Below are 27,503 nucleotides of genomic sequence, written 5' to 3' on the forward strand. Positions count from 1 at the left end.
CACAGCATCTTGGAAACCACTGTGATGGAAAATAAAGGTGCCATGCTAACCACTGGGGCGCTGAAAATAGAATTACACACTAATAAAAAGTTGTGTTTTTTGCACATGCAAAGTTCCACAATGCACCATTAATGAACACAGACATATCCACGAGGTCCACAAATCTGTCATAGTGTTCTTGTCACAGAGAAGACATTGAACTTGCTTGCTAGCTTTTGTTTCATGTGGGCGAGTTTAGAAATATTGACGACCAGTATGTGCAGTACTGTGACCGACTGTGTAGTTGGTTTGAATTGGATATACATACTCACAGTGATGTAGCGTTCTTTTCAGATTTGCCTGTGTGATTGCTTGACTATGATGACCGTCATCTGGTCCGTATCCAGCCTGTTCTGAGTTGTCGCTGCCATCCGTGGATTCCCCTCATTCAAGCCCTTGTAATCGTCAAATTCCTGACATTTTCTGCTGCAGCAAACAATGTTGAGCAGCTAGTTTTTGATCGGCCATTTTTCTACTTTTCTCTGCACTTTTATCACTACCCAACATAGACACGCTGCAGTAGTCTAACTTTTTGTTGTTCTTCTATTGAACTTGTAGAATTCTCGCTACAATGACGAATTGAAAAAACTAAAAACAATTACTAAATGCGGTCATTGTCTTTTAAATGTAATATTTTATTGTTTAGAAATGAAACTTTTTTCATAATTTCTCTTAAATATTCTGTAGACATTATCAATTGAGGGTCGAGACTTGGGATTGACTAAAGTAGAATGTTTTGTGAGCCCTTGTAGCTCTTTTTCATCATAATCTACCCACAATGATTTCCGAAAAGTATTCATTACATGTCATTTTCTGTTTATAAATATCTAAAAGGTCATTAGATTTTCATTGAGTAAGGCAAAGCACAAACACTCCTCTCTGAATTGGTTTGTCCTCAATTTGACAAAAGTGTTGCTATAATTTTGAGCTGGCTTTTTTTTTTTTTCCTCGTGTCGAGAGCGGGGCCTTGGAGTTCAGCATTCAGCCTTTATCCGCGCGCAGAAGCGTGGCCTCTTGACATAACCTCTTCAAAACAAATCACGAGCTGGGTCGCCGAGTTTAGAAAAATGACTTAATGCCACTCCATTTCCAATGCCGGTAATGGAAGTGAACACGGTCTACGAATACAAGACCATCTGTGCCAGTGCCGGGCTCCCCGTGCCGCCCTAGCCCGCCCCCCTCCCTCCAGCCCCCAGCATAATGGCTAAAAGTTGGAGTTGACAGGAATCAGCATCACCCCCCCTCTCCCTGCACCTCTCTTTGTGAGCGTCCCAATCAATACTGCCCTGGGCCCCCCCACCCCTCTCTTCTTATTATCAGCACCAATCTATATTTCTTTGTCTCCTTTTCAGTCTTCCAACGTGCGGGAGTCTACAAATTACATTAAGCGCAGCCTCGTTTTTTCAAGGTAACGGATGTAAAATGACCTACATCGGAATGACACAGTAGAAGAAGAAGGGACGGGGAAAAAAAAGCAGGCCACCGAAAAGAATGGGATAAGCAAAAAGGCGAGGTCGATTGGAAGTTGATTGTGGAGATTTCACTTTTGCTGTCCAGTCAAAGGAAAGAAACAATCGGGAGGGTGAAGGGGTGGGGACGGGGATGGGGGGGGGGGGTTGTAGAAAACGACCAATGTCTGAAAGTGTCCCGGCGGGCTCTTGGTGGCGAAAACAAAAACCGAAATGGCAGCGTTGATAAAAAAAGCGGCCGCTAATGCTCGTCTCGGGCAGGGAGCCGCGGGCGTCGAAAGCGAAGACGAGCCGGGCCGGTATTCTTCGCCTTTTGTCCGGACCATGTGTCACCCTCTGAAACTTCCCATCGCCAAATGTACTTCCACAAAGAGCGCCGAGTGGAGAGTGTGAGGCTTTTCATTTGGTGGGGCCATTAACAGGAGCCACTGAATGGACTTGAAATGAACCCAGGTTTGCTCAGGCGAAGCCTCGTGCCACTTCAGCCTTTATTTTTTCCCCCACTGTTCCTTTCTTCGTTGACCTCGAAGCAGCGTTTTGATCAGCTGCAAAAGGGCTCAAGTGTCGGCCGTACAATGCGGAGCGGCAGTGTCCTGCGTGGGATGTTTACTGCTGTATAAAGCAGATTGCCCCAAATGGGGACACATTGAGCGACTTGAGTGGTAAACGGGGAATTTGAATGCACATACACAAGTAGTTTCAAAATGGGGACTTGATATGTAATGTATAGCTTTTATGCTGATTTCGCTAAAGTCTATCTTCTGTCCTGTTTTCAAATTCCCTGCATTGCATCTACTTGCCGTTATAGAGTTCACTGAATGCAGTCTGAAACTAAGACAAAACTTGACTTTTTGAAGAAAGCCCCAGATAAAGACAATTCATTCAAATAAGTCAACACCTGGATTGAACTAACTGTTATGATCTGTGGTTGGTCAGGTCTAGATTCAGTAAAACCATGTTCCCAAAGAATGAGATCATCTGACAACCTAAAGCGCTTTGTGACCATGTTTGTGAAAAGTGCTATACAAAGTTCTTCTTCTTCTACCTGAACATTCTGAATGACCAGGTTATTCCATCAATGGATTTTTTTTTCCGCTGATGGCACGGGCATGGCACGTCAATGACAATGCCAGGATTCATCGGCCTCACATTGTGAAAGAGTGGTTCAGGGAGCATGAGACATCATTTCCTCATGGATTGGTCACGTTGGTGAAGTGTTTTGTTTAACAAAATGTTGGCAGGTGTTGGGTTTGTCCTGAGCCGCGGCACCTGAGCGCGCAGCCATTGAGGGCCAACTTGATCAGCATGTTTTTGGAGGTAGGGGAAACTGGAGTACCCTTCTGTGCTCCTCTGAAACAGTGCACCGCCTCCTGGGTTTGTCCCTGTTTCTGAGCGTGGTGTCCTGCACTGGTTGGCTCCACCTCCTCCTTCCTCTTCTTCCTGCGGAGCTCCCTCCGACAACAGTCTTTCACCATCTTCTGGAAAGAGCTTTTCAGTTTATCTGTTTTATTCTCCAGTGAACGTCTAGCCAGAACACATGTAGGGATAGAAGGCATGTGTGGCTTAGCGGTGAGCCTTGCCTGTTTCAGAAGAAGAAATTTGTGTTTCTCAAATGTCTTTAGCTCATAAGCTAGCTGTTTGTTTACTTTACAAACATCTTTTACTTCATGACTAGTGTAGATTCCCTGCAGTAAAAAAACAAAAAACACTGAACTTCACAAAAACATAGCCAAGATGTACAAAAGTATCCAGTAAAACATTGTGGAGCACAGACACTACAAATTAGGAAAAGGAAAAGGTGAAAGAAACATCACTGTACCAAGAGAGAGGGAAGTTGCTGCTTGTTTTGGGCACAGAGTCCAGATCTTGACCCCACTGAGAAACTTTGGGATGTGCTGGAGAACGCTTTGCAGAGTCAATATAAGATCTTGGTGAAAAATGAATGCTAGAATGGATCCTTTGACATTGCTGAAGCTTATTGAAGCAATGCCACAGTAAATGTTTGTCAAAGGTAAAAGTAGTCTGATCAAATATTAGAGAGTGTGACCTTTTTTTGTGCGGGGTCTTTTTTCGGTCATGTGTGTAGTGGGAGCCACAAAAATGAGCCACAACGTCATGTAAAGATGGACATAACCCTCTATATAATAAACAATTGAGGAGAGCCTCTTTCTCACTCCTACAGGACATTGACACTGAAGGATTCCTCCAGTGTTCCCCTCTCACATATCGGCCATCTTGGCTCCTCTCTCACAGTCAAGTGCTTACAGCTTCTCAGAGGAGCGCAGCCAACCGAGGTGGGAACTATTAACCAGTAGAGCGAGAGCTGACACTGCCAATGCGGCCTGCCTGGGTGTTTACACTTGAGTTCACTGCTGTGCTCATAAAGAGGTGCGAACACATTTATATAGCACCTCCATACCAGGCTTTATTCAACCTGATGCACACAAATCTGTTCAGACACATGAACGTGTCAGTCTGGTACAGAAAGGTAGTGGTTTTTATTTTGTTAACAGAAAGAAATCGACAGAGAAAACCATAAGGAGTCACAGGCGAGAGAATGTCCCCAACCAGCTGAGACGAGCATTTGTAAAGCCTTGAATTGAATGAATGAATGGTTTATTTTGGTTGATTGATGCATTTACATCAATACAATTTCCAAACAGGAACAATAACATTAGATTGTACAATGCGAATTACTGCACACCGAGGTATAGGGTGCACTGTGGCATCATAACTGTCCAATTCATGTGTAATTGAAAACAAAACTAAATGAGCTGTTGAGAACCACTCGACAGGTGACACTTTTCAAGTATTGAACTGTAGCAAAAATTACTACTCAATCAATTATGGATTATCTTGATCAACTATTATTATGATCGTCATTAAGAGGTAGTTTAATCCTTTACGATTGATTGTTGCTCATTTCTAGGTTTGGACCCGTCCCAGCGCCAGGGGGTGGAGGGCCTGATCTCTGCGGCTCCATCCCGTTTTGATCATGCCACACTCTTCAGCATTTTACAGAAACACACTCTGCTGCACCGGATGAACGACTCCTTCTCCTGCCTGGTACGTGAGCACTCCATCTCTAATTTTACAGCTGTTTGACTGTGTGATGTACATACTAATATAATAGGACAATGAGAAATAGACCCCCAGTTTTCCAGTTGAAAAGGTTGTTGATTTAACCCCTGGCTGCATAGACCAGGGGTGTCCAAACTTTGTTCACCGAGGGCTGGGCTGATCCATGGTCAGTACATTCAAACATTCAACTGGATGTATTTAGGAGAGGTTTAAACTGTGTCCCGAACCTTTATTGAGGCTTGGAACCTCAATAACACCACCATCTCTGGGCATGTGTGCCAATAAAACAAGACAAATTGAAAAGTTTGGAGAGTTTTAAACAAGTGCAATTCTGAAATAGACTTTCAGGGTCTAAACAAACTTTAAGGGGTTATTACTGTACAAAGCTATCAAGGTTCTGATGCTCTAAAGTAGTGTCAAACGTTTTAACAAAGCATAATATATGAAATAATAACAATTTTGCAAATGCCCACAAGAAAAAAATGAATTTAAGCATTTTTTTTTTTTTTCCGAACATGTCTTTACAATAAGCAAATATTCAACCTACAGTATTGAACAAAGTTGATTTTCTGGACTTAATCTCATTTTATAATGATATAATTCAGTTTGTTTTGTCCCTGTATTGAAGTTGTTATTTGAAGCTGAGGACAGGGAGCCCAAAGCCATGCCTGCGCTGGCTGAGTGGGTCTATAGGCAGCCTGGTTAAAGTCTGCTGGGGGGCCTGGGGGCTCTCTCACACTGATTGAGGGGATAAACACTCTAATCAATACGTTCCAAATAGAAACATGACCCGCACACACCACTGCTGGGACGGTGCAGTGGAAGGCAAGAACAAGGGGGGGCCTCAAGTGGTCTGGGAGGGGCCGACACGGCTTTTGGTGCGACGGCAACAACTATTGATCCGGGACTCCAGGCTAAATATTTGGATTTGATTAAGTGTTATACCCACAGGTTTTTAATTCACAGATTGACCTTTTTATTGACTGTATGTTTGGGCTGCACATTGTGAGGAGGCGATATAATGCAATATATATTATGAAACATTATATTTTAGCAATATTTCATTGCAGTACGTAAAATTTTTGCCAAACGAGACTGAATAAAAATGCTGAATCAGGACCAAATCAAGGCTAAAAAGGAAATTGTATATGTTTCTGTCAGTGTCTCTTAGGGCTGGGTACCATTAAACTATACCAGTGTGGTATCAGAAAAAAAATGCACAAGCTTAATATATAAGGTGCAGTTACACATATGACCTGAGGTAGCAGTAGTGAGTATAAAATGGCCAACTTACACAAACCCCTTTAACGGAAACACGTTTTAGTCGTTTTTCGTTGCGTTTTTGTTAAGTTTTCTTTGTTGTGTTGTATTTTTTGTCACAAAAACGTGACAAAAATTGCGAAAAATATAACAAAAACATGACCAGAATGCGACAAAAAACGTGACAGACACTGTAAGCTCCAGTCCAGAAGCTTTTTGATTGGGGTAGAACCGAACTGGAGATAATGAGTTCGGCTTTACACAAATCTAAAAGCTTTATTGACTGGAGAGTTATAAAGCTAAGACCTACAAAACTGTACATTAAACTATTTCCTTGCGTTGTTGTCGTGTTGTTGTCACTTTGAGTTGAGTTTGTTTGTTTTTTTCATTGCTTTTTGTCACTTTTTTGCCACTTTTTCAACGTTTTTTCTGTCAAACTTTTGTGGCTCTTTTGTCGCATTTTTTTTTCCCCACTTTTTTTTGCGGCTGAGGTTAAAGGATTAAAAGTCTTCATAATCGAATGAATGAACATTATTGTTCTGGATGAGCTTCTAGATGACAAATATATTTAGTGTAGGTTTTTGAAGAAAGTATCAGGTTCAGGTATCGGTATCATGTAACGGTACCCAGCCATTGTGTCTTTCCAGTTCTTAAAAATGCACTTTTTAGTTGCAGTTACCAGCAGCAACATATTGTTTCTTGTTGGAATCATAGTCCTCAGTTATTTCACACACTTGAGAAGTTATCGTAATGTCATAATTTTGTGGGATTTGAGTGGAACATCGCTCCATTGCGTGTGGTTCACGTCTGTGGCATTGACCTGAAATACCATGTCCTAATTTGCTTAGTCTGAGTGGAATTTAATGTATTCCATGGAAAATATTCACTATTCTAGCAAATTCTGAAATTTGCTCCAATCTTCTTCTGAGATCTGAAGAGGGACTTCTTTTTTCCCCCTACGGTGTCAATTAATTACTTTTAGTTTGTACACGAGCAGATGAACAAATATAATGTTGAACGGTCAACAGTGAAGCGACAGCATCTTGTTAAGAAAAAAGTGAATAAGCTCAGTAAAAGAAGAGGGAACTACATGGATGGGCCAAAAAATGCATACGCTTTTCATATTTGCTGATGGGTAGTTTCGGTAAATGACCACCGTGTGATCTTCTAATCGTTCTAAACACGTCTTTAACTGTGAAACGTGACGCTCCTGACATGTCGTTTCGGAGTGACATCTGTGCATCTTTCCCCTTCTACCTGTGTCCCCCCATCGTACTCTGCAATTAGAGCGCTCCATTCAGCGGCCCCCACGCCCCTCTCGCTGCAGCCCATTGTCGGGGGCCTTTCGGTGGGCTTTGTGCTCCAACCTGAGCCCCCTTTTCATCGGCACGCCCGGAGAAAAGGCCGTAGCCTCCCGAGCGCGGGGGACATCTGTTGAGGAGCGCTTTAGGATTCATGTCGGAGTCTGGGTCACAGGGAGATGTGCCTCACGTTTCACATGAGGGATTGGTTTGTGTCATACCAACTGTAGCTGAAAAGTCTATAGATTATGGGTTTACATTTGATCAAATTTGAGTCTTCTAAGTCAAAGTCCGACGGGTGGAAAAGCTTCATAAAGCGTTGAGACATAAGATCGACTTTTGATGGGGCTCAGTCCAGTCTTACGGGGCTTAAGAGCGCTCTTTCGCAACAGTCGAAAACATTACTTCTCGATCGAGACGGCGTGGCGAGAAATGAGGGAGTAAATGTTTGGAAGCTGATGTTAGTTCTGACAGGTGGGAGGCCAGAAGGAAGACCAAATGGAAGATCTGAGTAGTAGTATTTAGTGACAGTTGGTGTGAGGGAATACAAAGGAAAGCATTTAAAGGGGCAGCACAGATTGTTTTTTACCTACCCCCCCCCTTTACAGTATATTGTGTTAGTATTGTGCAGATTTGTTGGGGTAAACTGCTGCAACGCATTCGCAAGACTAAAAACATTGCTAACATTAAGTCCTTACGTACTCATCCTAGTGAATTAATAGGATGTTAGGAATATGTTTGGACTAAAAAGTTAAATCTATATTCTCTGGTTAGAAAACGTAGGGCTTTTTATGGAGGCGGTAGACTAAACAGACATGAAGAAGAAAGATGTCATAAGAAAACACAATGAAACGACGACATCTGATTAATCACCCCAGTTCTTGCTCGGCATTAGCTCATATCGAGTGTTTCCGGCGTATTTCACAGCTCCTTGAATTGACTTTTTCGTCTCCATCATCAACAACAAAAAAGAAATCAAGCCCGAGTGCTGTTCCTTGTCAGAAATGGACATCTCACAAAACCGGTAACAATGACCGGACTAATCGATGGGGCCAGCTGTAATGGTTGACTTCAGCATGAGTTGAAGATCGATCAGTGGCAGGCTGTCGTCGTCCCAGGACCCCCTTGATCCTTATACAGGAAACCAATGGGGCGGAAGGAAAAGGTCATTGGATCATGGAGCATGTGCAGCCGACTGGAGGAAATTCGGAGAGAGCAATATTTACCTCTGCGTTTGGCTAATCCACAGCACGGCAACGCAGCGCTTGACCCACTTCTCAACACTTTATCTGTGTTGTGTTTTTGTCGTACGCTAATGTTACCAGTCTGCACGCCTCAAAGTGCCAGGCGCATTGTGTTCAATTTTGTAATCTGTAAAGCACTTTGTGATACCTTTTGTATGAAAAGCGCTTTCTAAATGAAGTTTGATTGATTGATTGATTGATTGATTGATTGATTGATTGATTGATTGATTCAATGTCTGCCATGGGGAAAATGCCACCATATTGTTCACTTTTTGTCACAGAAATGTCGTTCTTAATTTATATTGAAAGCCTTTCTTGAATTTGTAGCTCATCTGTTGTCCACCAATCAACCAATTAGATCCACCAACACTCTCTAGGAATTTTCGAGAATCCAAAATTCTCAAACCTAGTCACTAGGGGCAATGTTGGTTCACCAATTTTCATTGAGTGCAGCCAAAGAATTCCTTGTTCCATCAATAATACTATAAATTATAGTTTTTCTGTTATTGCTGTTTAATAAATGAGCCAACTTTTTTCCCCATTCAGTCTCATGTGGATTCATTGTTTTTTGTTAAACTATTCAATACATTTCACCGATTTATGGGCCACCCCTGGATAGAAATAAATCAGAGTTTACAAAGTAAAGCTGAGGAAGCTCCTGAGATGAATACCAATACCTACCCACTTCAGTCATTGTCAAGGGATTGATGTCATGTGACGATCCAAACCCTGACATTGAAATGTCAGACGTTTCCAAGACTCACTCAACCTTTTGATCAGTAGCACCAGCTGTACACGGGCCACAGTTTGAGGACGAGCAACCTATGATTCCTAGGTTTCCCGTAAAGACCTGCGTTTTACTCCATTGATTTCAGACAAGCTTGCTTTCCACTTTCGAAACATCTTTGTCCTATATTTTCCCCTTTTGTTGAAGGACGCATCTGCTCCTCCTCCAATCAGGCCTGTCTCCCGTTTGTCAAATTAACTTGAGGCCGTGCAGTGCTATTCCAACATAATTACCTCCACGTATGCGTTCACACGACAACTCATAAGCGCGCCGCTCTGCTAACTGTCTGCTTTTAATTAGGAGACAAAGAAATTAGCCAAAGTGGGAGAAAGTGGGAACCTGGTGACCTCGGAGGAAAGTAACATAAATAATTGAGTTGTTTTGCTGCTGCTGTTTGATCAATGCTATGACGGTTTGAACTTCCTGACAAAAGAACCGTCACTCTGGCGATCAGAATCAACTGAGAGATTTTTTTTTTCTCTCAAATAAGCTACGGGAATAAAAGTATGATTGACGTGAAAAGGCTAAAATGGGTTCGTATAAAGGAACAAGAGTTGTGCATTTTGATGTTGAAGCATATCATTAATAGTTGTCAACAGTGATGGCAGTTCTTAGGAGATATTTACATGCTAAACCTCTTTCTGTACGGCGCTTTCAAAGCAACTGGTAACGCGGAAATGTCCCACCTCCCACTTGGAAAGATGTCTTGAAACGCCGCTCGAACTGGTAATTACAACTTATAAACTCAGAAACCTCAAGACTGCTACGAGTTCGTATACGAGATGAAGACAGTAATGGCGGCCCCCAGAGGAGGAGCAGCTAACGCTAAAACTGTAAAAAAAACACTGAACCAGTGACGTGAACGTTACTTTTGGTAACGTTTTCAACACAACCTTAAGTCGCATGTTTTTAATTATATCTGATTTGGAGAAACTTTAGCACATATAACTTTAGCATCGTATGAGCTAGCTGTTGCATAAGAGTTTAATCACCTGGACCGCTCTGAGGTCGTAAGTCGTAATTTTCAAGTGGGAACGATTCCAGTTTCCAGTGTCCTGGAACGCACCATGTTTGATGTTTTTTGTGATGTTTATAGTTTCACTTCCTGTTTTCACTTCCTTATTGGACACTGACAGGAAGTGACATAGTTGGAGGCAAACCATTTTAAACTGTTGCCGTGCCGACCATGTTAATGGCAAGCTGCTATGGAACTTACCTCTATCTATGTCACTTCCTGTAGGTATAGCTTAAAATTTAACTTCCCCAAAATTTCTTGTTGTATTTTCAAAACCACTGAAACCTGTCATATGCACTTTAAGTAGTAATTAGACAAGTTATGAAATCAAGTGCCACCTCTGTCTATAACTAATTATGCCAGATTATTAAAAAGGCCCTAAACCTGATTTTTAAATTTTGATTTGTGGTCTATAGTTTCCTTGTGCATTTCTAACATCCCAATTCTTCGCAATGGAGAGTTGAAAAGCACTTTTCACTAGTTCACAACAGATACAAATAATAATGCTTTTTCCACAGATATCATATATCTTTTTCAACATACAGGACACAACCAACTTAATTCCTCTACTAGAGTGTAGAAAATACTGGTACAACTATTATCGTTAATTCCTTAAACAACATTTAAAACTATGCCATGAATTTCTTGGCAGGCTGAAAGAAACTACATCAAACACGTGTATTTTAATGGAATACTTGAAAGTATTCAGAGCTAAGGCCACGTGTCGCTTGCCTGTCAAAAACAAAATCTGAATATCACATGCCTCCAATACTTTGCCATTCTTTTGGATTTGTACACGTCTGCTCCCGTTTTTGACTGTAAAAATTGTGGCATTGATCATCAAACTAACTACGAATAGCTTGAATTTTCCGCTGAATCCCGTTAAAAGCCTGTCGTGCTAAGAAGAAAAAAAAAACTATTGAAGCTTCTCAGACTTATGCTTCCTGTCAAGTGCGTCAGTGTGAAATAATTATCCGACAGAAAGCATTTGTCGAGAGCAGAAAAGGCTTACTGTATATTTTTTTCCCTTTCAGTTGAAAATTATAAACAACATATTTGCCGTTTTAATTTTTGGAAGTGTTGCGGCGTGTAAGAGCCTCTCAGATGGTGGAGGTCAACTTCCAATTTTGGCCCCCCCTCCCCCCAAAAAAACCCAACCCAACCCAAAAACATTTCGACTTGTGATTGGGAGTCAGGTGATTCCACTCGGAGCCTGGTGGCCCCCCACGCTGCTCTCACTTTCCCCCGGGGTCAGCCTGCGACGCTGTTCGCTGCCCCCGGGTCGCGGCGCCGCTCGGTGGGAGACGGCGAGCGGGAGACTGACAAGAGCTAACGAAGCAGTCGGCTCGTTAGCTGCTAATTGAGCGGTCAGCGCCAAGACCGGAGTGAGCCATCTGTTTGCGATGGAGGAACATCTTGTCACTTCGCGCCTGTCTGCGGCCCCCTCGGTGAGATATTAATAGCTCCGACGCACAGACGGAGTTGCGGAGCAGGGGGAGAACCGCGGGCGAGCGCTGGATCGGAGGAGAGGAGGCGCCGAAAAGGCCCGCAAACTGAGAGGAGGATGCCAGCTCCAGCTCACCCTCGACGAGAACCAGCGCCGCACCGACAAAAGAAATGACTGTTCACGTGAATGTGGACATAAACAGTGCAGTACGGTTCAGCACGACGTGCACAATACCGATATTATCACAGTGTTTTATTTAGCCATCTCAGCAACGAAGATGAGAGAAAGCCGTTTAAGTTGAAAAAATATTTTATTTACAGTGACAACTGCTGGGAGTCTTATCAGGGTGTAAGCCTTTTAACTATATGTGTCCAACAACATCAAAATGTTTGTTTTTTTTACTTGTAAATTCAAAGTGCATGTGTTTTGTACGATTTTTGAAAGTTTAGCATTTGCTCTATTTCTACTGCAGTTATCCAGGACTCTGCCTCTAAATGTCTTTTTTTTTTTTTTCAGCTTGAGTTAAAACGGGGGGAAAGAGGAGAAAGATCTAAAGGTTCTATATAAATGCTGAATTATGAATATAGTTTTCTATCCAATAAAGATTCAAAGACATGGAGAGGTGCAAAGTAGCTCAACAGTCCATAATTACATGCTTCATGTTAGCATCGGTGCTAGGCAAGTTACTTTAAAATGGTAATGTACTGTATTGTGTATTAGTAGCTTTAAAAATGTAATATGTTTGCATTACATATTACTGTTTAAAAAATGTACCTGAGTCACACTACTTTGAGTTACTTTTGAGTTACTTTTGGCAAAATAAAAACTGAAAATAGTATTAATGCCACCAAGATTTATTTTTCCTTTCATCCCCATTCTATCATATTTTGTTTTAATGCCTACATGCAACTGCAGATCTTTTACACCACTATTCAACTTGATTTGGAGCTGCATTTTATTTTGGGGACTTTGGCATTTTTTCGTTCGTACATGAATACAAACCATTTAAATACACTTGTAACTCAAGTTACTTAAATTGTAATGACCAATATATTCCCATATTTTGTGTAATATGGTATATTCCTTAGTTAATGAAAAAAGTACTATATTTTTGTAACTCGTTACTTTTGTAATAGGTTACCCAGCATCATGCTACATGCTAACACTAGCTACAACTGGACCCGATTTAGACTTGACTTTATTTGTGCGTGATAAATACGTGAATATTCAGAAAACGGCTAAAAAGAGTTAAACATTGCAAGAGCATCTGGCTGCAATCGATGGAGAGTCACGTGATCAGTGGAGCTCCATTTCTCCACAGGAAATAACGTCAGCTCCACTTTTTTTCTATCGACATATATTATATGTAGTTATATATATGTAGTTACTCTCAATAAAAAGCTTTTGGTACACACTCCACTCTCCTTTGGTTAGGTTTAGGGTACGTTTTGATTAGTTTAAGCTTGCGTTCTCGGGCTGGGGTGACATAATTTCCTGGAGCTCCACTGATCACGTTGCCCCTCCACTCGCCGCCTCCAGGCCCTTCTCAAAAATTGTGTTTCCCAAAACAAACTTCCTTCCCCCTCGACGAGGCCATGCCCCCTTGTATGACTACTATCTATGCTGACACTATACGGCTCTTTTCCTAATACAAACTCCAGCAACTTTTTGTGTTTTCTTTGTCTTCACCCCAGTGGCATGATGGGTAGAAGAATGGAACGCTGCAGTAATAAATGACCTACGATTACAGATTTTGACATGACATTCCACCTCCTCTGTTCAAAAGTTAAATAACAATCTTTTGCTGAACTTCACTTTCCCATAAAAATAACTCCTTCCCCCAGCGATGGGCGCGAATAAAGCCGCCGTGTTGTGAAGGTAAAGTCACCTTCTGTGTGTGTCAGCGGCTCCGTGGAGGTGCTAATTTGCTAATGTTCGTTCCACCAGGAATCTTAATTAGCGTTGTAAGTTTCATGCCTAATTTAGTGATTACACACAGGACGAGTGAGCTAACGATGCGGCCGCTCCACACCTCTGCGGGAGGTTTTTTTTTTCTTCTCGTGTTTTTCCCTCTGCGTCGCCAGCTGGTTTAGAATAGTTAACCTCTGCAGACCTCTGGATAATTGTAAGAAGGTATCTCGAGGAGTTAAAGGTGCGGCAGATGTGTGACTTTCTGCAGGACTTTATTTTTGTCAGAACACGTTTTTTGGGGCCCGCTGTGATTTTGAGCCTTTAACACTTGCTCTGCTTATCCTTGGGCCAACTTTTTCTTTTTACTTTTGGAAGTTAGCAAAGTAATTAAAGACCAAAAATGGTCTCGGCCTTTGATTCAGATCGTGGTGAAGGTCCAGGCAAAATTCTGCTGTTAGTTTGGACCAAAATATCTTGCTTTTACAGATAAGGGACAGCTGTGCACTTTCACTAATGGACATACTGTGTGCAATATGTTCTGCGTTATTTACTAAACTATCTGTGGTGAAAAACACTTTGGGATTTGGCAGCACCATGTCTTTGCAAGTTCACTCCATCCTCTCGGCGCTCCGATATCCCCCATCAACCCAAACATGCACCATAGCCACCAAACTAGCTCAAAAACTGGAAATAGATCCCCTCTGTGGTCATCCTCGGCATCTGACCCAGTGGTATATGCCTTTAACCAAATTCCACTTCAGGTCTGCCTGCCCGCTCTTCGTGTCTGGGCTATGCCTTTGGTCCATCCCAGCTCTCTCCTTTAGTGTAGATCAGCCACGTACAAAAATGAAAGTGAAGTGCACTGAAAGTTATCTGTTGCGTTTCATTGAAATAGAAACCAAGCTTAGTGCCTTTGTTTTCTTTTCAAACTGGTCATTCAGGGCGAATAGGCACATGTGTTGTCGCAGTCAATTTATAGTTCTGCAATAGATATATTTATGTGGAGTAGTGCAAGCTACATATAAATATACACCACCTGCACGTTTATTATACATAATACAGTCTTAGCAAGATTATAGCATAATACATGAACGTATATGCAACAACAAAGTATAAATACAATATAATAAATAATAATAAAATAATAAAGGATGTAAATAAAATAGTAATCAATAATGTAGAAAAATTATTGAAATAAAACATTTGGTATGCATCCCAGGTGTCATTCCTAAAACCAGACACTTCACCCATCGTTTGCATACAGTATACTGTATGTGTGGCTGTGACTGTAGGTTAGAGGTCAAAGGCCATACTGCCTTTGCTCTGCCCGATCCCGTCAGACCTTGGAAACTAAGCAGGGAAGGGCCTGGTCGGTACTTGAATGGGAGACTGTTTGGGAACACCACTAAGCCTGGCGAGTGTAGTGAGTGGGGGAGTGAGTGGTTGGTGGTGGTCGGAAGGGCCGATGGCGCAGACTGGTCTACCCCAGGGCAGCTGTGGCTACATTATTAGCTTGCCACCACCGGGTATGGAGTGAATGAATAAAGCAATGTAAAGCGTCTTTGAGTGTCCAGAAAAGCGCTATATAAAACCAATGCATTATTATTATTATTATTATTATTATTATTATTATTATTATTATTATTATTATTATTATTATTATTATTATTAAGGGACACAACACAAAATTAACAATATTTTCTTAATTGAACACCGCAGTGTGTTACTTCTTGCATCTTTTGAGGATATGGCAAAACTTATAATGAAAAGTAAAAAATAATGATGAAAATGTGCGTCTGCTCTGTGTAACCTGCTGTAGATGACTCCGCTTATCGATGTCTCATTGTCTGTCCATGTCATCAGGGTTGGTTCAGTCCGGGGCAGGTCTTCGTCCTGGATGAGTACTGCGCTCGGTTCGGGGTCCGCGGCTGCCACAGACACCTGAGTTACCTCAAAGACTTGATGGACTACTCTGAGAACAACGCCCTGGTGGACCCCACACTGCTCCACTACAGCTACGCCTTCTGTGCCTCTCACGTGCACGGAAACAGGTAAAGACAAGACACGGGATTAAAGATTAAAGCTGCTTTTCCCTCCATTTTCAAGTCGGACATACACTGCTCGTTTCTAGCTCTCTCAATACCTTCCACACATCCCTGCCATTCACATCAAATGATTACATGAAACAAATTGAATCAGGGCAACCGCCATTGAAATACATTCCTCTGTTTTAGACTCTTATTTAAGAGTTCTGCTCTGAGAAGCATCTAAGTAGGTTTTTTTAGAATGTATTTTGCCTTTCTGCAAAATACAGTATTTTGTGCCTCCCTGTTGTGTTGCTGTACCAGTTGAGTTTTGGCACAATCTTTATTGTGTCTTGAAGCTGCAAAGTTATTACCCACATTTCTTGACAATAATTTGCACTTTGAAAAATTAAGTATTTTCTACAATGGACACTTCAGCACTTTCACTTAATAATTCTTTGACTGAGCAATTTCTACTTGTAAGTAAGTGCTTTATTTTTCATTGTGCAGTTGTGCGCCGCCGTTGTGCGCCAACCTGACCATGATTTTGGATCTAGGGGAAACCGGAGTACTGCCTTCAGTGCTCCTCTGATCCTCTGAAACGGTGCAGCTCCTCCTGGGTTTATCCCTGTTTCAGAGCGTGGTGTCCTGCACTGGTCAGCTCCTCCTCCTCTTCCTCCTGTGCAGCTCCCTCCGCTCCACAGCCGTCTTTCATCTTATGGGAAGAGCTCAGCAGACGAATATAATCCGTCTTCTTCTCCAGAGAACATACATTAGCCAGAACAATAGTAGGGATAGAAGATGTGTGTGGCTTAGCTGTGAGTCTTGCCCGGATTAGGGCTGTGCCAGTTTGAATTTTTTCTTACTGTGGGCGGTAATCAACAAATTCCTGCGGTTTTCGATATATCGCTCATTGGCTTCAGAAGGGTTTCGAAGGCGCGGGGAGACACCTGAGCTGCTGTTCTCCTGCCAGACCTTTATGAAAAACTCAGTGAATTAGCCTCTGATGAGATGACGCGCTCGTGTTTGCTGATCATTTATTCAACTTCAGCCTCTTAACTCCTACATTCGCAAACAAACATCTCTGCGCTTGTATCTTCATATTTCCCACAAATGCAGATCAAATTGAGTGAAAGGAGAAAGGAAGCAAACATTTACCTGTCAGATGAATTGTTCTGATGTTAAGTTAGAGTCCAGACAGCGAGGTTTAACACGCTTGTTGACCGGTTGAACACTCGTGCCGGCCCGGTGCAGTTTCCCCAAACTCACGCTACATCAGCTTCATCACCCGCTTTGTAAACACATCCAAAACTGAAGCTCCTTACCTTAAAGTTACTGGTCAGGCCCTTTGTACCGATGAAGAAGGGAAACACGCTGTCCACCTGCCGAGGACCACGAAGAGTCCTGCTCCTCCGCGTGAAAAAGTCTGAAAACACGACGCACGAGTGTCCTTGTGCTTTGGTCAAATCTGCCAGTCCGTCCAACGATCAGCCTCTTGTCTTCGTAGTGTAGCCGTTTTTCACTGGTTTACAGAGCCATGTTTACATTTCAGCCGCTCTGAGGTGACGGTAGCGGAGCTGCATAAACACAGCTACACACAGCTGAGCGGATGATGCACACATTTTATTTTATTTATGGAAAATGAGACGCGGGTCAGATTTAATTGTTTGCCTTCGGGCCTGCTCACGTGCATATGGCACCGTAGGCCTGATATGTGGACCGCCCCTCGCCTGCTCAGCAGTGTTAATTTTGACAACATATTTTATTTTAGTTTTAGTCTTAGTATTTTGACTAAAATGTAATTTAATTTTAGTCGAGATTTAGTCAAAAAAAACTTTTCAATTTTAGTCTAGTTTTAGTTGACTAAAATTGCATGTCAATTTAGTCGACTAAAATGAAGACTAATTTAGTCGACTTATATTTATAATATTCATTGTAATCATATTTAATCGTGGTCCTCGACTTCATGGAGCTGCTCCCACATGAATAAAGCTCATACCTGTTCATTTGGCAGTGAATTTAAATGACATGAGGCTTTTTCAATAGAAGTTTGGATGATTTTAGTCTCTCCTTTTCATTCTTATTTAGTCTTATTTTAGTCGACTAAAATATCTGGACATTTTAGTCATAGTTTTAGTCTCATGAGAAAGTTTTAATTTAGTTTTAGTCCTATTTTAGTCGTCAAAAATATCACTTTGACTAAAATTAAGACTAATTATTTTAGTCGACGAAATTAACACTGCTGCTCAGGGCGGCCGGTTTTTCATTTTATTTTCACCTGTGGCTAGTCCTTTTGAGACTTTAGTTTGTTTGTTTTTTCGTTGAGACACTTGTTCTGGTTTATTGATTGACTGCGGAATTCTTCCACATGTTGAGGAGAAGGGTGCTATTACTTTTTGAACTCTGCAACTTACGTTTTTTCCGCAATCGGCCAAAATGTCGGAGATTTTTCCCATTGACTTATAATGGGGCTGCTGCAAATCCATGCTGTTCTGCCCTTTTTTTTGCATTGTCTGCAATTTCTGCACTTTGTGCATGTTCAGCTTCTGCAACTTGTGGGTTTTGAGAAAAAAATGGCCTTCTGTAGATTTCCAGTTTTTTTATACGGGAGTTTGAAATTTTTGCATTGGTGTGTATGGGGGAATCCAGCCAATGGGGAGACTCCAGGACTTTCAGCCATTTGTGCAGCTTCTGCCAATCAAGCACTTTCAACAGTTTGACCAGTTTATGGAATATACAAGTTTATGCAATATTAACAATTTATGCAAAGTAACCACTTTATGGGATTTAACCAGTTTATGCAACTTAAGAGTTTATGCCATTTAGGACTTTTGAATTTTAAAGAGTTTATGCAATTTACATAATTTATGCAAATTAACCCATTCATGCATTTTACCACTTTATGCAGTTTATACAGTTCATGCAACATGACATTTTATGCATTTTACCAGTTTATGCAAAATAGATTATGCAAATTAAGCAATTTATGCAATTTGAACAGTTTATGCAATTTCTGCATTCGCTTCATGCATTTCCGCTGTCAATCGCAATGGCGCAGCCATTTCTAGTTATTAGTTGTTTTTCTGGTGAAATTTCGTTTTGTAAAAGGCATTTTTTTTTGGGGGGGGGGGGCGGAGATTGCGGTGAGAAACTCAGACCCGCGGTGTGCGTCACGTGACCACGGTATTGCGGTAATCGGGTTACCGCCCCAGGCCTAGCCCGGATACCTCCTCGTTTGTCCCTTTTTGTTTCCTGTTGCGCCTCTTGTGATGCCTCCACTGTGCTGCAAGTGTGGGGGGGGGGGGGCGGGCTCTTTAGACCGGCCATCGTTTTACAGTTGGAGGTTTGGCTCGTTCAGAAAATCGCCGGTTTCCATTTAACAATGCAGGATTGATGATCACTTTTTTTTCTCAAGGGCTGCCTGATGCACAGTCCACAGACAGAGACAGAGTTATGCTAATGAAACATTTCTTACTGATCCACTTTCTACACATCCATCTCAAATCTTACTTTTTTTCAGCATCTCCTGCCCTTTTCCTAACCACTTTTTTACTCACACTTCTGTGTTGTGTGAAGAAGTCGGACTACTGCTGCAGCACAAAGCATGCAGGTCTTTAACAGTCCAATGATGTGAGTATTTTTTAATTCATATTTTTGTCGTAAATGCCCAGCACCCCATTGGTTACCTCTGGCCTTCCTTCGGTCTCGCCCCCTCCCCTCAAGCCTCTCCTGGATTCCTGACTCTTGTAATTACTGATAGAAACATGTGCCTTCTCTCTTTGTGGTCTCATTTAGTCAATTAGAAAACATAATGACAATCCTCTCCAGTTAATCGTGCTTATAAATCGGGGGGAAATTGCCGCAATTGGCTTTTTGTCAGTTGGAGCTGTAATTTGAATAATTGACGCCCATTCGGAGTCGCTGGAGCTGGGGAGTGGGCGTGGATGGGAGCGCTTGGCTGACAGGCTAAGCTCAGAGGTAGAGGGGGGAAAGAGAAAACAAGCGTAGTTACTGAGTTGACTTTTCCCCAGAGGACTTGTTTACTCGGGGAACAAAGACGAGGAACACTTCACGAGATCTTTAAGAGTCTTTATATTTAGTGATATAAATGGCGCAAAGCGGAGTCCGTGCGGGGACCTTGTTAAAGGGGTACAGCGGTCCAAGAATATTAAGTGTTTTTTTTTTTGTGAGGTTTATTGTGTGTGGAGTAAATGAGGCTATATTTGCTGTAAATGAAACAAGATCAAAACACCCCTTGATTAATGCCGAAATGCGGCACAGAGTACATGAGATAATATGTGAATTGTATCAAGGCACTTGTATTGTGATATGCAAATGTGTTTGTCTAACTATAGTCTTTATTCAGAATGTATCACAACATGCACTCTAACTACTCCAATAAAGGATTAAATTGCACGCTGAGCTTATTCAGCATGATAATAACATACATTTTTTCATAAAATTTTGAATATATCTTGTTTTATGGACACTCTATCGCGCTGCACGAGAAACGTGATGCACATCCTATTGTGAACTTTGTATCAGGATATGTAGCTCAAATTCACACTCGCAAAATCAGGCATAGCTTTTAAGCAGAGGAGGGTAGTACTCAGTTACATTTATGAAGACATTGAACTTCTTAGAGTAGTTTTATCATAATACTTAGTTGAGTAAAATTGAGTATTTTATTTTGATCCATAAACTACATGTAGATCGTCTCGTGTACCCTGTTCTTTACAGTTATTTTGTGTTTCTGTATCTTCTTGGGATTTTCTTTGGAATTTCCATGATTTCCACATTTTTAATGCTTTGTTTGACACAATTTATGGTGGCTCAGACTTTTTCAAACAGTTGCTCAGTTATTCACAGTATTTAAAGAGGGGTATTATGCTTTTTTCAATCACATAGCACCAGTCTATATCATACTACAATGATGACGAAACCTTCTGTTGGTCTGTAAATGCAGTAAATTAGAATAACTGCCTTGTATAAAATTGCTCTCTCAAAATGGCTGTAGCGAATGTCTTGAAATAGGCCTCTGTCTCTTTAAGAACCTCTGACTCTTTCCGACACGCCCCCTCCACACGTCTGTGGCATCAGTTGGGAGGGGGTTCTGCTGAGGAGCAGTGATTGGTTACTGGGCTGGTGACGAAAGGTCGGAGGCGTCTCCAGGAGGTGGGGGCGTTCCTAGGAGGACTCAGGCAAACTTATCCCTAAAATGGCTGCCATCAGAGTTTTTACAGATTACTCAAAAATACGTGAATGTGCCAAGGCAACGCTTCAGGCATGTTTTTAATGAGGGAATGACATAATAACATGATGTAAAGCTTGAAAAAGTCGATTTTGCATAATACCCCCCCTTTAAGTAACATTTTCCCAATGTGCTTTTTTTTTAACTTTTACTTGAGTCATTGTTTGGGTCATTACTTTGTACTTGTACTTGAGTAAAATAATTTCAAAGTAAAGTTACTCTTACTTGAGTCAACATTTTGGCTACTCTACCCCCTCTGCTTTTATGTCACCCTTTTTATATTGACAAACCATTGCTATTATCATTTTTGCGCCTGCATTTTTTTCTGACACAACTGACTGTGACGGGAAAACCCAAGAGATTGAGTTGACTGCAGCTCAGTGACTTTGAAGGGGCTGCAGTGGACCACAGTTTGTGGTGGCAGGGAAGGTGGAGGGTTCATCTTCAGACAGCTCGACTTGGCCGGTGGACTCCGCAGTCTCATCCGTGGAGGCGAAACTTTGTGACCGGGGCTTGTTGGGATCACACAAAATTCTGAGAACTTTGGAGTGAGGCTATAGTGGAGTCAATGGGGAGAAAGAGCCACTGATAATCTTCTCAATAAATGATATTAATACATTTGATCCATATTTCCACTGTAACGGTTCATCAATTATATCTTCAGTGAAGTTTGCGAGACGCCTTGTCACCCTGCGTGTTGCTCAGGGATTCAGCCGACCTGATCTGAAGCTCACGTTTTTCAGCAGAGACAGGTGATAACGCTGTCTGTTTTCGAATTACGAGGTTAAAGGAGCATTATCTGTCGGGCCCCATCACTCTCCTCTTTACCCGTCAGCGTCACTCTCCACGCTGGACCTGACGGGAGCTTTTACCTCCCCCCACCTCCACTAAACATTCACGGGGAGAGCACGGGCCCGACGTGGCTTACCCCTGCCCTAATGTAAACTATTATTGACGTTTACGACGACATTGACCCGCGAAACATTTCAAAACTATTTCAATTCTTTTGTTTCCGTGATTAGACCCCGATTTGACGACATCATACTTTAAATAAATGACAAGATGAAGATATCTACTTCTACTGAGGTAGTACAATCGATTCATCTGGACATGCCTGACCCGGACTGACCTCCCGGTGTCTTAACCTGGAGTGGCATCCAAACCTGGTCCGCTGCCACATCCCTTCTCCGTCTCCGTCGAGAACCAAAGCGCCGCGGGCAAATCCCTCACTTACCATTTACACTTGATACAGGTCGAATGTAAACACACAAACTTGAATCCACTGCCTCCTCCCCCCCCCTCTCTCTCTTTCTCTCTCTCTCCACCCCCCCCCCCCCCCCCCCCCCCCCCTCCCTCCTCTTTGCTGACAGGCCTTGGCTCCAGTGCACGCGCTTCATTTAACAGCAACAATGTGTCTGAAGCATGACAAGCTGTCGCCTCTCTTCCCGCTCTGAGCATTTGAGCCCCGTGCAAGCGTTTTCGAGTGAGGGACGTGCCACCGAACGGCCAAGGATCTGCGTGAAAGGGGCCAGTTATCACCCAGTCACTTCAGCAGTCTTAAAACATAAATTGCAAATCATTTCCTGAATAATATCTTAAGAATTGGCTTATCAAAGACCAGGGCCACCCAAACATCACAGCCTACTGGAAAAGACACGCGTGTACACATTCTATTTAAGGCATAATTAATTGCAATCAATATGAAATTGGCTTTTTAATGGTCGCAATTAGCTCATTGCAAAGGCTGCCGTTATTTAGCATCTATTAAGTGATACAATGTGCATCCATTGGGATTTGTCGTGTATAAAGCATGGTAACCCTGATGTTTAATCGCAGTGTGTTTCCCCCCAGCTGTAGTTTGATCACTGGTGCACTGGCATGTAGGTCCAACCCCTGACTTGGCAAATTCATTACACATGGGCCCCTCCCAGCAGTGAGGCCCTTTAGCAGAACAAGCCTCTCCCTGTGTGGGCCCGCCCCTCCACTTTGCTTTATATTCTTCTGGATCGACTGGTGGTTGTTGTAGCGCTGTCCTGGGAGGAGCTGATCGTGGGGTCAAGGGGGGTCAGTGAGGTGACACTTTTGGGTGAGGGGATTAGAAGTTGTACTAACATGAACTGGAGTGGTTTCCTGTGAACCGGCCTGTTGGGTCCAATCTGCAATGGATCTGGATCATTAAGTTTTTGAAAGTTTGCTCTTGCTCTCCTTATTGCGCAAGTGTGGCTTTCAATAAGGAACTTGGTTTTTAATTTCACTCTCACCTCACTTTAAGGTTATACTTTACCTTGTAAATAGATTAGAAAAATCTCTCTCTCAACATCAGTGTTCCTTTATTAAATGCAATGTTTTGGCCATACCCCTCCTGGAACCGCCACCTTAACGTGTTGGAGGGGTTTGAGCACCCGAATGATCCTAGGAGCTCTGTTATCGGGGGCTTCGTGCCCCTGGTAGGGTCTCCCATGGCAAACAGGTCCTAGGTGTCGGGTCAGACAAAGAGCGGTTCAGAAGCCCCTTATGAGAGACCAACAGGCCCGGTTAGAATCATGAGGCCGTCCTTCTGTGGACCCACCGCCTGCAGGAGGAGCCATAGGGGCTGGTGCAATGTGATTTGGGCAGCTCCAAAAGCTGCCCCCATGGTTTCGGCCATATATACAATATATTAAAACATTTAGTGGCACATGCAATACACATTGCATGAGCCACTAAATGTTTTATTGTATAAATGTACATATGTATGTTTTTTAGTGTGTTATTCACTATATCCTGGCATTGTTTTTTGTGTTTGGATGTGTGTTGTATACATATGCTGCCTACGTTTTGCCATAGGCCATTATGCAGCAGGCCACACCCTTTTTAAGAATGGCTTCTCATTCATAAAAACATTTTGCCTGACGAAGGCCACTGGCCCAAACTGGTGTTGCAAGTATACAGTGTGCGAGACTCAAGAGAGGTTTTTCGTGTTCTAAGTTCGGCCTCTATGCCTTCTCTTACGCACCTGTTTCAAACAAGAGATGTGCGAAGTTAACCGTCTTTAACCTTGTAGATAGATTACAATGCAATCATTCATTTATCATGGCTGTTTTTATTGGTGAAACATCCACAGACACATTATGCTCTTTCAACTTTTTTGAGCTTGTATGTTTTTTACTTTTTTGAGTTTTTAACCATGTTAAAATCATTCAGGCTCTTTGTTCGTTTCTTCTTCTACCGCTGAAGCGATCCAATCTTTCTGTATTTTGATGTGTTCATGGAACCCTAACCCTCACAAACATATTTTTAATCCATCAATGGAGCCGTTCTGATTCTCATTCTGCACCGCCAGGCCTCATGATCCTTACCAGCCCAGGACCTCGCACTGTTTTGACTGTTTTGCCTATACTGTAAGTAGTCAAAGATCAAGTTTAAATACACTTTAGCTGTGAAAATAGCTTTGTTGACATCAACCAGCTCCCTGTAGCTTTCAAACTGAACGTACAACGTGTTAACTCTACATTTTATGCTGCGTGTAAGTATATTCTGAACGCTTCTCCTGCACTTGCCCTGTCTTGAACAATGCCACCTGTGCATTTTACACACTTCGAGCTAGTTCCATAGGAAGTTGACCCCAGTTTTGAGTGGCGGTAAACGCACATGAGCACTTGATGTAAATAACTCCTTTTAAACATTTATGAATTCAACGCTATATAACCTACTGGTCTTTTCATATATATATATATATCAAACTTCTCACACTCTTTCATTCCTTATTTACCAGACTTCATACATTCTTTCTTGCTTCTGAAGAGACTCGGGGAGCTTTGCCAGAGCAGCTTGCAGGAGTTGTTGGTACTCGAAGCCCAGCGGTCAGGGGCTGACCAGTAAAGCCTTTTATAAGAACAACTCATTAACAGCCAACCTCTGCTTCTTTCCCTCCCGCGACCGCGAGTGCCGTTTGGAGAGGCTGCTATTCTCTTTCAGCTCTACCGAGGAGTCAAGGCTGGGCGCGCTGGCTACTGATTGCATTTTTTCCCCTTTTTGCCAGAGTGCCTATTCACAGGGACGCAATGAATACTTGTCAGACATTATCAAAGCGGTATTTTCCACCACGGTTATGCTTGAGCAGATCCAGGGAGATTGGTTGACTCCAGGGGTCAGCCTAAAGGGTTTGGTAGCTTATCGGACAGTTTGGTGAAAACAAGAGTGATATTTTCCCAGTTTTAGGCAGTAAACCACATCCACAAAGGGACCGGGGGCTGTATATTAAGGCGGCTTTGACGACTTGGATAGCAGAGGTTTAGAAGCATCACTCGAGTGGCTTTCTCATTGGTAACCTCACACAAATGAATGGGCTTTTTGCCTAAAGTAGTCTATAGCTTTATAACTTGTAAAAACACTTTTCCTCTCTGTCCTGATTGTATCGAAGGGTCCTTTTGAACCTTCCCATAGATTTTGCGGTGCTTTGTCCTGATAATATTCACCCCAAGTGTCAAGTGGTTCCTATTTGCCCTCGCTTTAGAAGTTGTGTTTATTTGTTGAGTTTTTTTTATTCAGAGAAGGCCAAGCCAGAGCACTTTTTTATGAGCGCCCTGTTTATTTTATTGTAATGAACATTAACTCATGTTCATACTGAAATATCCTCATCACTGACTTTAATGCAATAAGCCGATAAGCCCTTTATTAATCTTAATATCGCTAGCTGTGTAATGTGACATTGATTGTTGACCTTATGTAGAAGCAGCCTGTTTGAACTGGAATGATTCTTTTTGAGGTAAATGCATATCTGTGTCACTCCTATAGGATGCGTTCACAGAATATAGAATGTAATGCTTTAATTACAGATGGAGGGCACTGCATGTGTATTGCTTCAGTTTGACATGTCTCTGTGCTCTGTCCTGTTCCTCCTCAGACCCGATGGCATGGGCACAGTGACAGTGGAGGAGAAGGAGCAGTTCGAGGCAGTGAGGACCCGTCTCATGACTCTTCTGGAGAACCAGATCACACACTTTAGGTACAGTAGAAATCAACAACCACCAAATGGAAAGGGATGTCATTTCCCTTGTGTTTGAGCAAACTGTTCCAACATGGCATTGAGGTCAGAAGAGGCTCAGTTATTACTCAGTTATTATTAGTTTGATGTCAGAGTAAAAAATCACCCAACTCCCCCTTTGCGATGCTTATTTTATTCCATTTTGTTCGCTAGTGAGGGAGATTTCTTGGAAATACACCAGTACACCAGCGCAGTGGTTTCTCGTCTTTCCCATACTTATTTATTCACAAATATTATCCACATGTAGCACAAAAGGCGACCAAGATGGCGCTGTAATCCAAATATGGCCCTTTCCTTTCTGGGAGACAGCTGTAGCCTTCGCCGTGGCTCAGTGTTAATTTTGACAACATATTTTAATTTAGTTTTAGTCTTAGTCTTTGGATGAAAATGTCCTTTAATTTTAGTCCAGATTTAGTCAAAAAATTCTCTTAAATTTTAGGTTCTAATGTTTCGTCTCCCACATGAACATAGTTCAGAGCTTTGACAGAGATGATCAATGATTTAAGGCTCTTTCAGATGGTCAGTGAAAGTTAAGATGCTTTTAGCCTCTTCTTTTCGTTTTTATTTTAGTCAATGAAAATATGTGGACATTTTAGTCATAGTTTTAGTCTCCTGAATAACGTTTATTTTAGTTTTACTTGACTAAATTACGACTAAATATTTTAGTCAATAAACACTGCCACGGCTAAAGACAGTAGAAATGCACAGGCGCAATGTAGACGGAACAAAACTCTAGAGCCTATTTTCTGAAAATTAAGGTTTTTTACACTTTTGCAACAATATCTGCACTTATCTCCAGCTCCTATACAGAGTACAATTTTTTTAAATAGCTAATTTGTAGCTGTATATGATTTATTGAGATTTTTTTCACTTGTCAGTAGCTTAATAAAAAATCCTCTGTGTAAAAAAAAATCTTTGGAACTACTTTATCAACATAATATAATCATGAATTTAGACCTTTCTCCATTGATTATTTAAATTTCGTAGCTGAAATTATTGGCAATTTTAGCCATTTATGTGCCTTATCTTTACATGAAAAACATAAAATATGCAATTCATCCCCCCCTCAGTAATCTACAGCAAAAGTTTCAAATTGACATTTCTAAATGTTTCCACACTACTCAATTTACACCCTGTTATTCCAGTACTGTAAAGTAAGACCATGCAGGTGTTCTGTGGCAAAACGATGTGATGGAGTTGTGGTCAAAACTGCAGGCATGTTTGGCTATTTCTAAAATGACCAGCCCTAACAACAGGTGCAGGGCCCGAGCTCCCGGTGAGACCTCCCCGGGTCCATTGAGGCCCAGCTCGTGGTGTGAACACATTGTGAGCGCAGTGTGAAAGCAGCAGACCTAAAGACCTTGAGCGACACCCGTCTGAAAAGGCCTCGGCCATTAGCCGCGGCCCGTCCGCCCATTCAAACCCTTCACTTCTGAGAGGGGCCCCTTCATGTGGCCCCTACAGCAGAGAAGGGGACCAGCCGCCGTCATTACCAACTCACCTCAACAACAGGCTAATGTGGCCACACAATGGGCCGTCAATGCCAGGATTATGCAAATGACGCTGGGATAAGAGCAGGCTTTGCACAGTTGATTTTAGATTACAGACTCTAAACATTCATTACCTTGTAGTTTTTCAACGGCAATTT

General features: G+C 42.1%; 1 protein-coding gene across 5 annotated transcripts in view; it reads left to right on the plus strand.

Moving 5' to 3' along the window:
• cadps2 (Ca++-dependent secretion activator 2) overlaps window positions 1-27,503 on the plus strand; it is a 210,858-nt gene that overhangs the window by 117,872 nt on the left and 65,483 nt on the right. For all 5 annotated transcript variants that reach the window (XM_079567674.1, XM_079567670.1, XM_079567671.1 and 2 more), the window contains exons 12-14: window positions 4,438-4,574; window positions 15,418-15,605; window positions 25,715-25,816. In XM_079567674.1, the coding sequence (XP_079423800.1) occupies window positions 4,438-4,574; window positions 15,418-15,605; window positions 25,715-25,816 (427 nt within the window). The remainder of the gene's footprint in view (window positions 1-4,437; window positions 4,575-15,417; window positions 15,606-25,714; window positions 25,817-27,503) is intronic.

The sequence above is a fragment of the Gobius niger genome (assembly GCF_951799975.1).
Source record: "Gobius niger genome assembly, chromosome: 12".
Taxonomy (NCBI): Eukaryota; Metazoa; Chordata; class Actinopteri; order Gobiiformes; family Gobiidae; genus Gobius; species Gobius niger.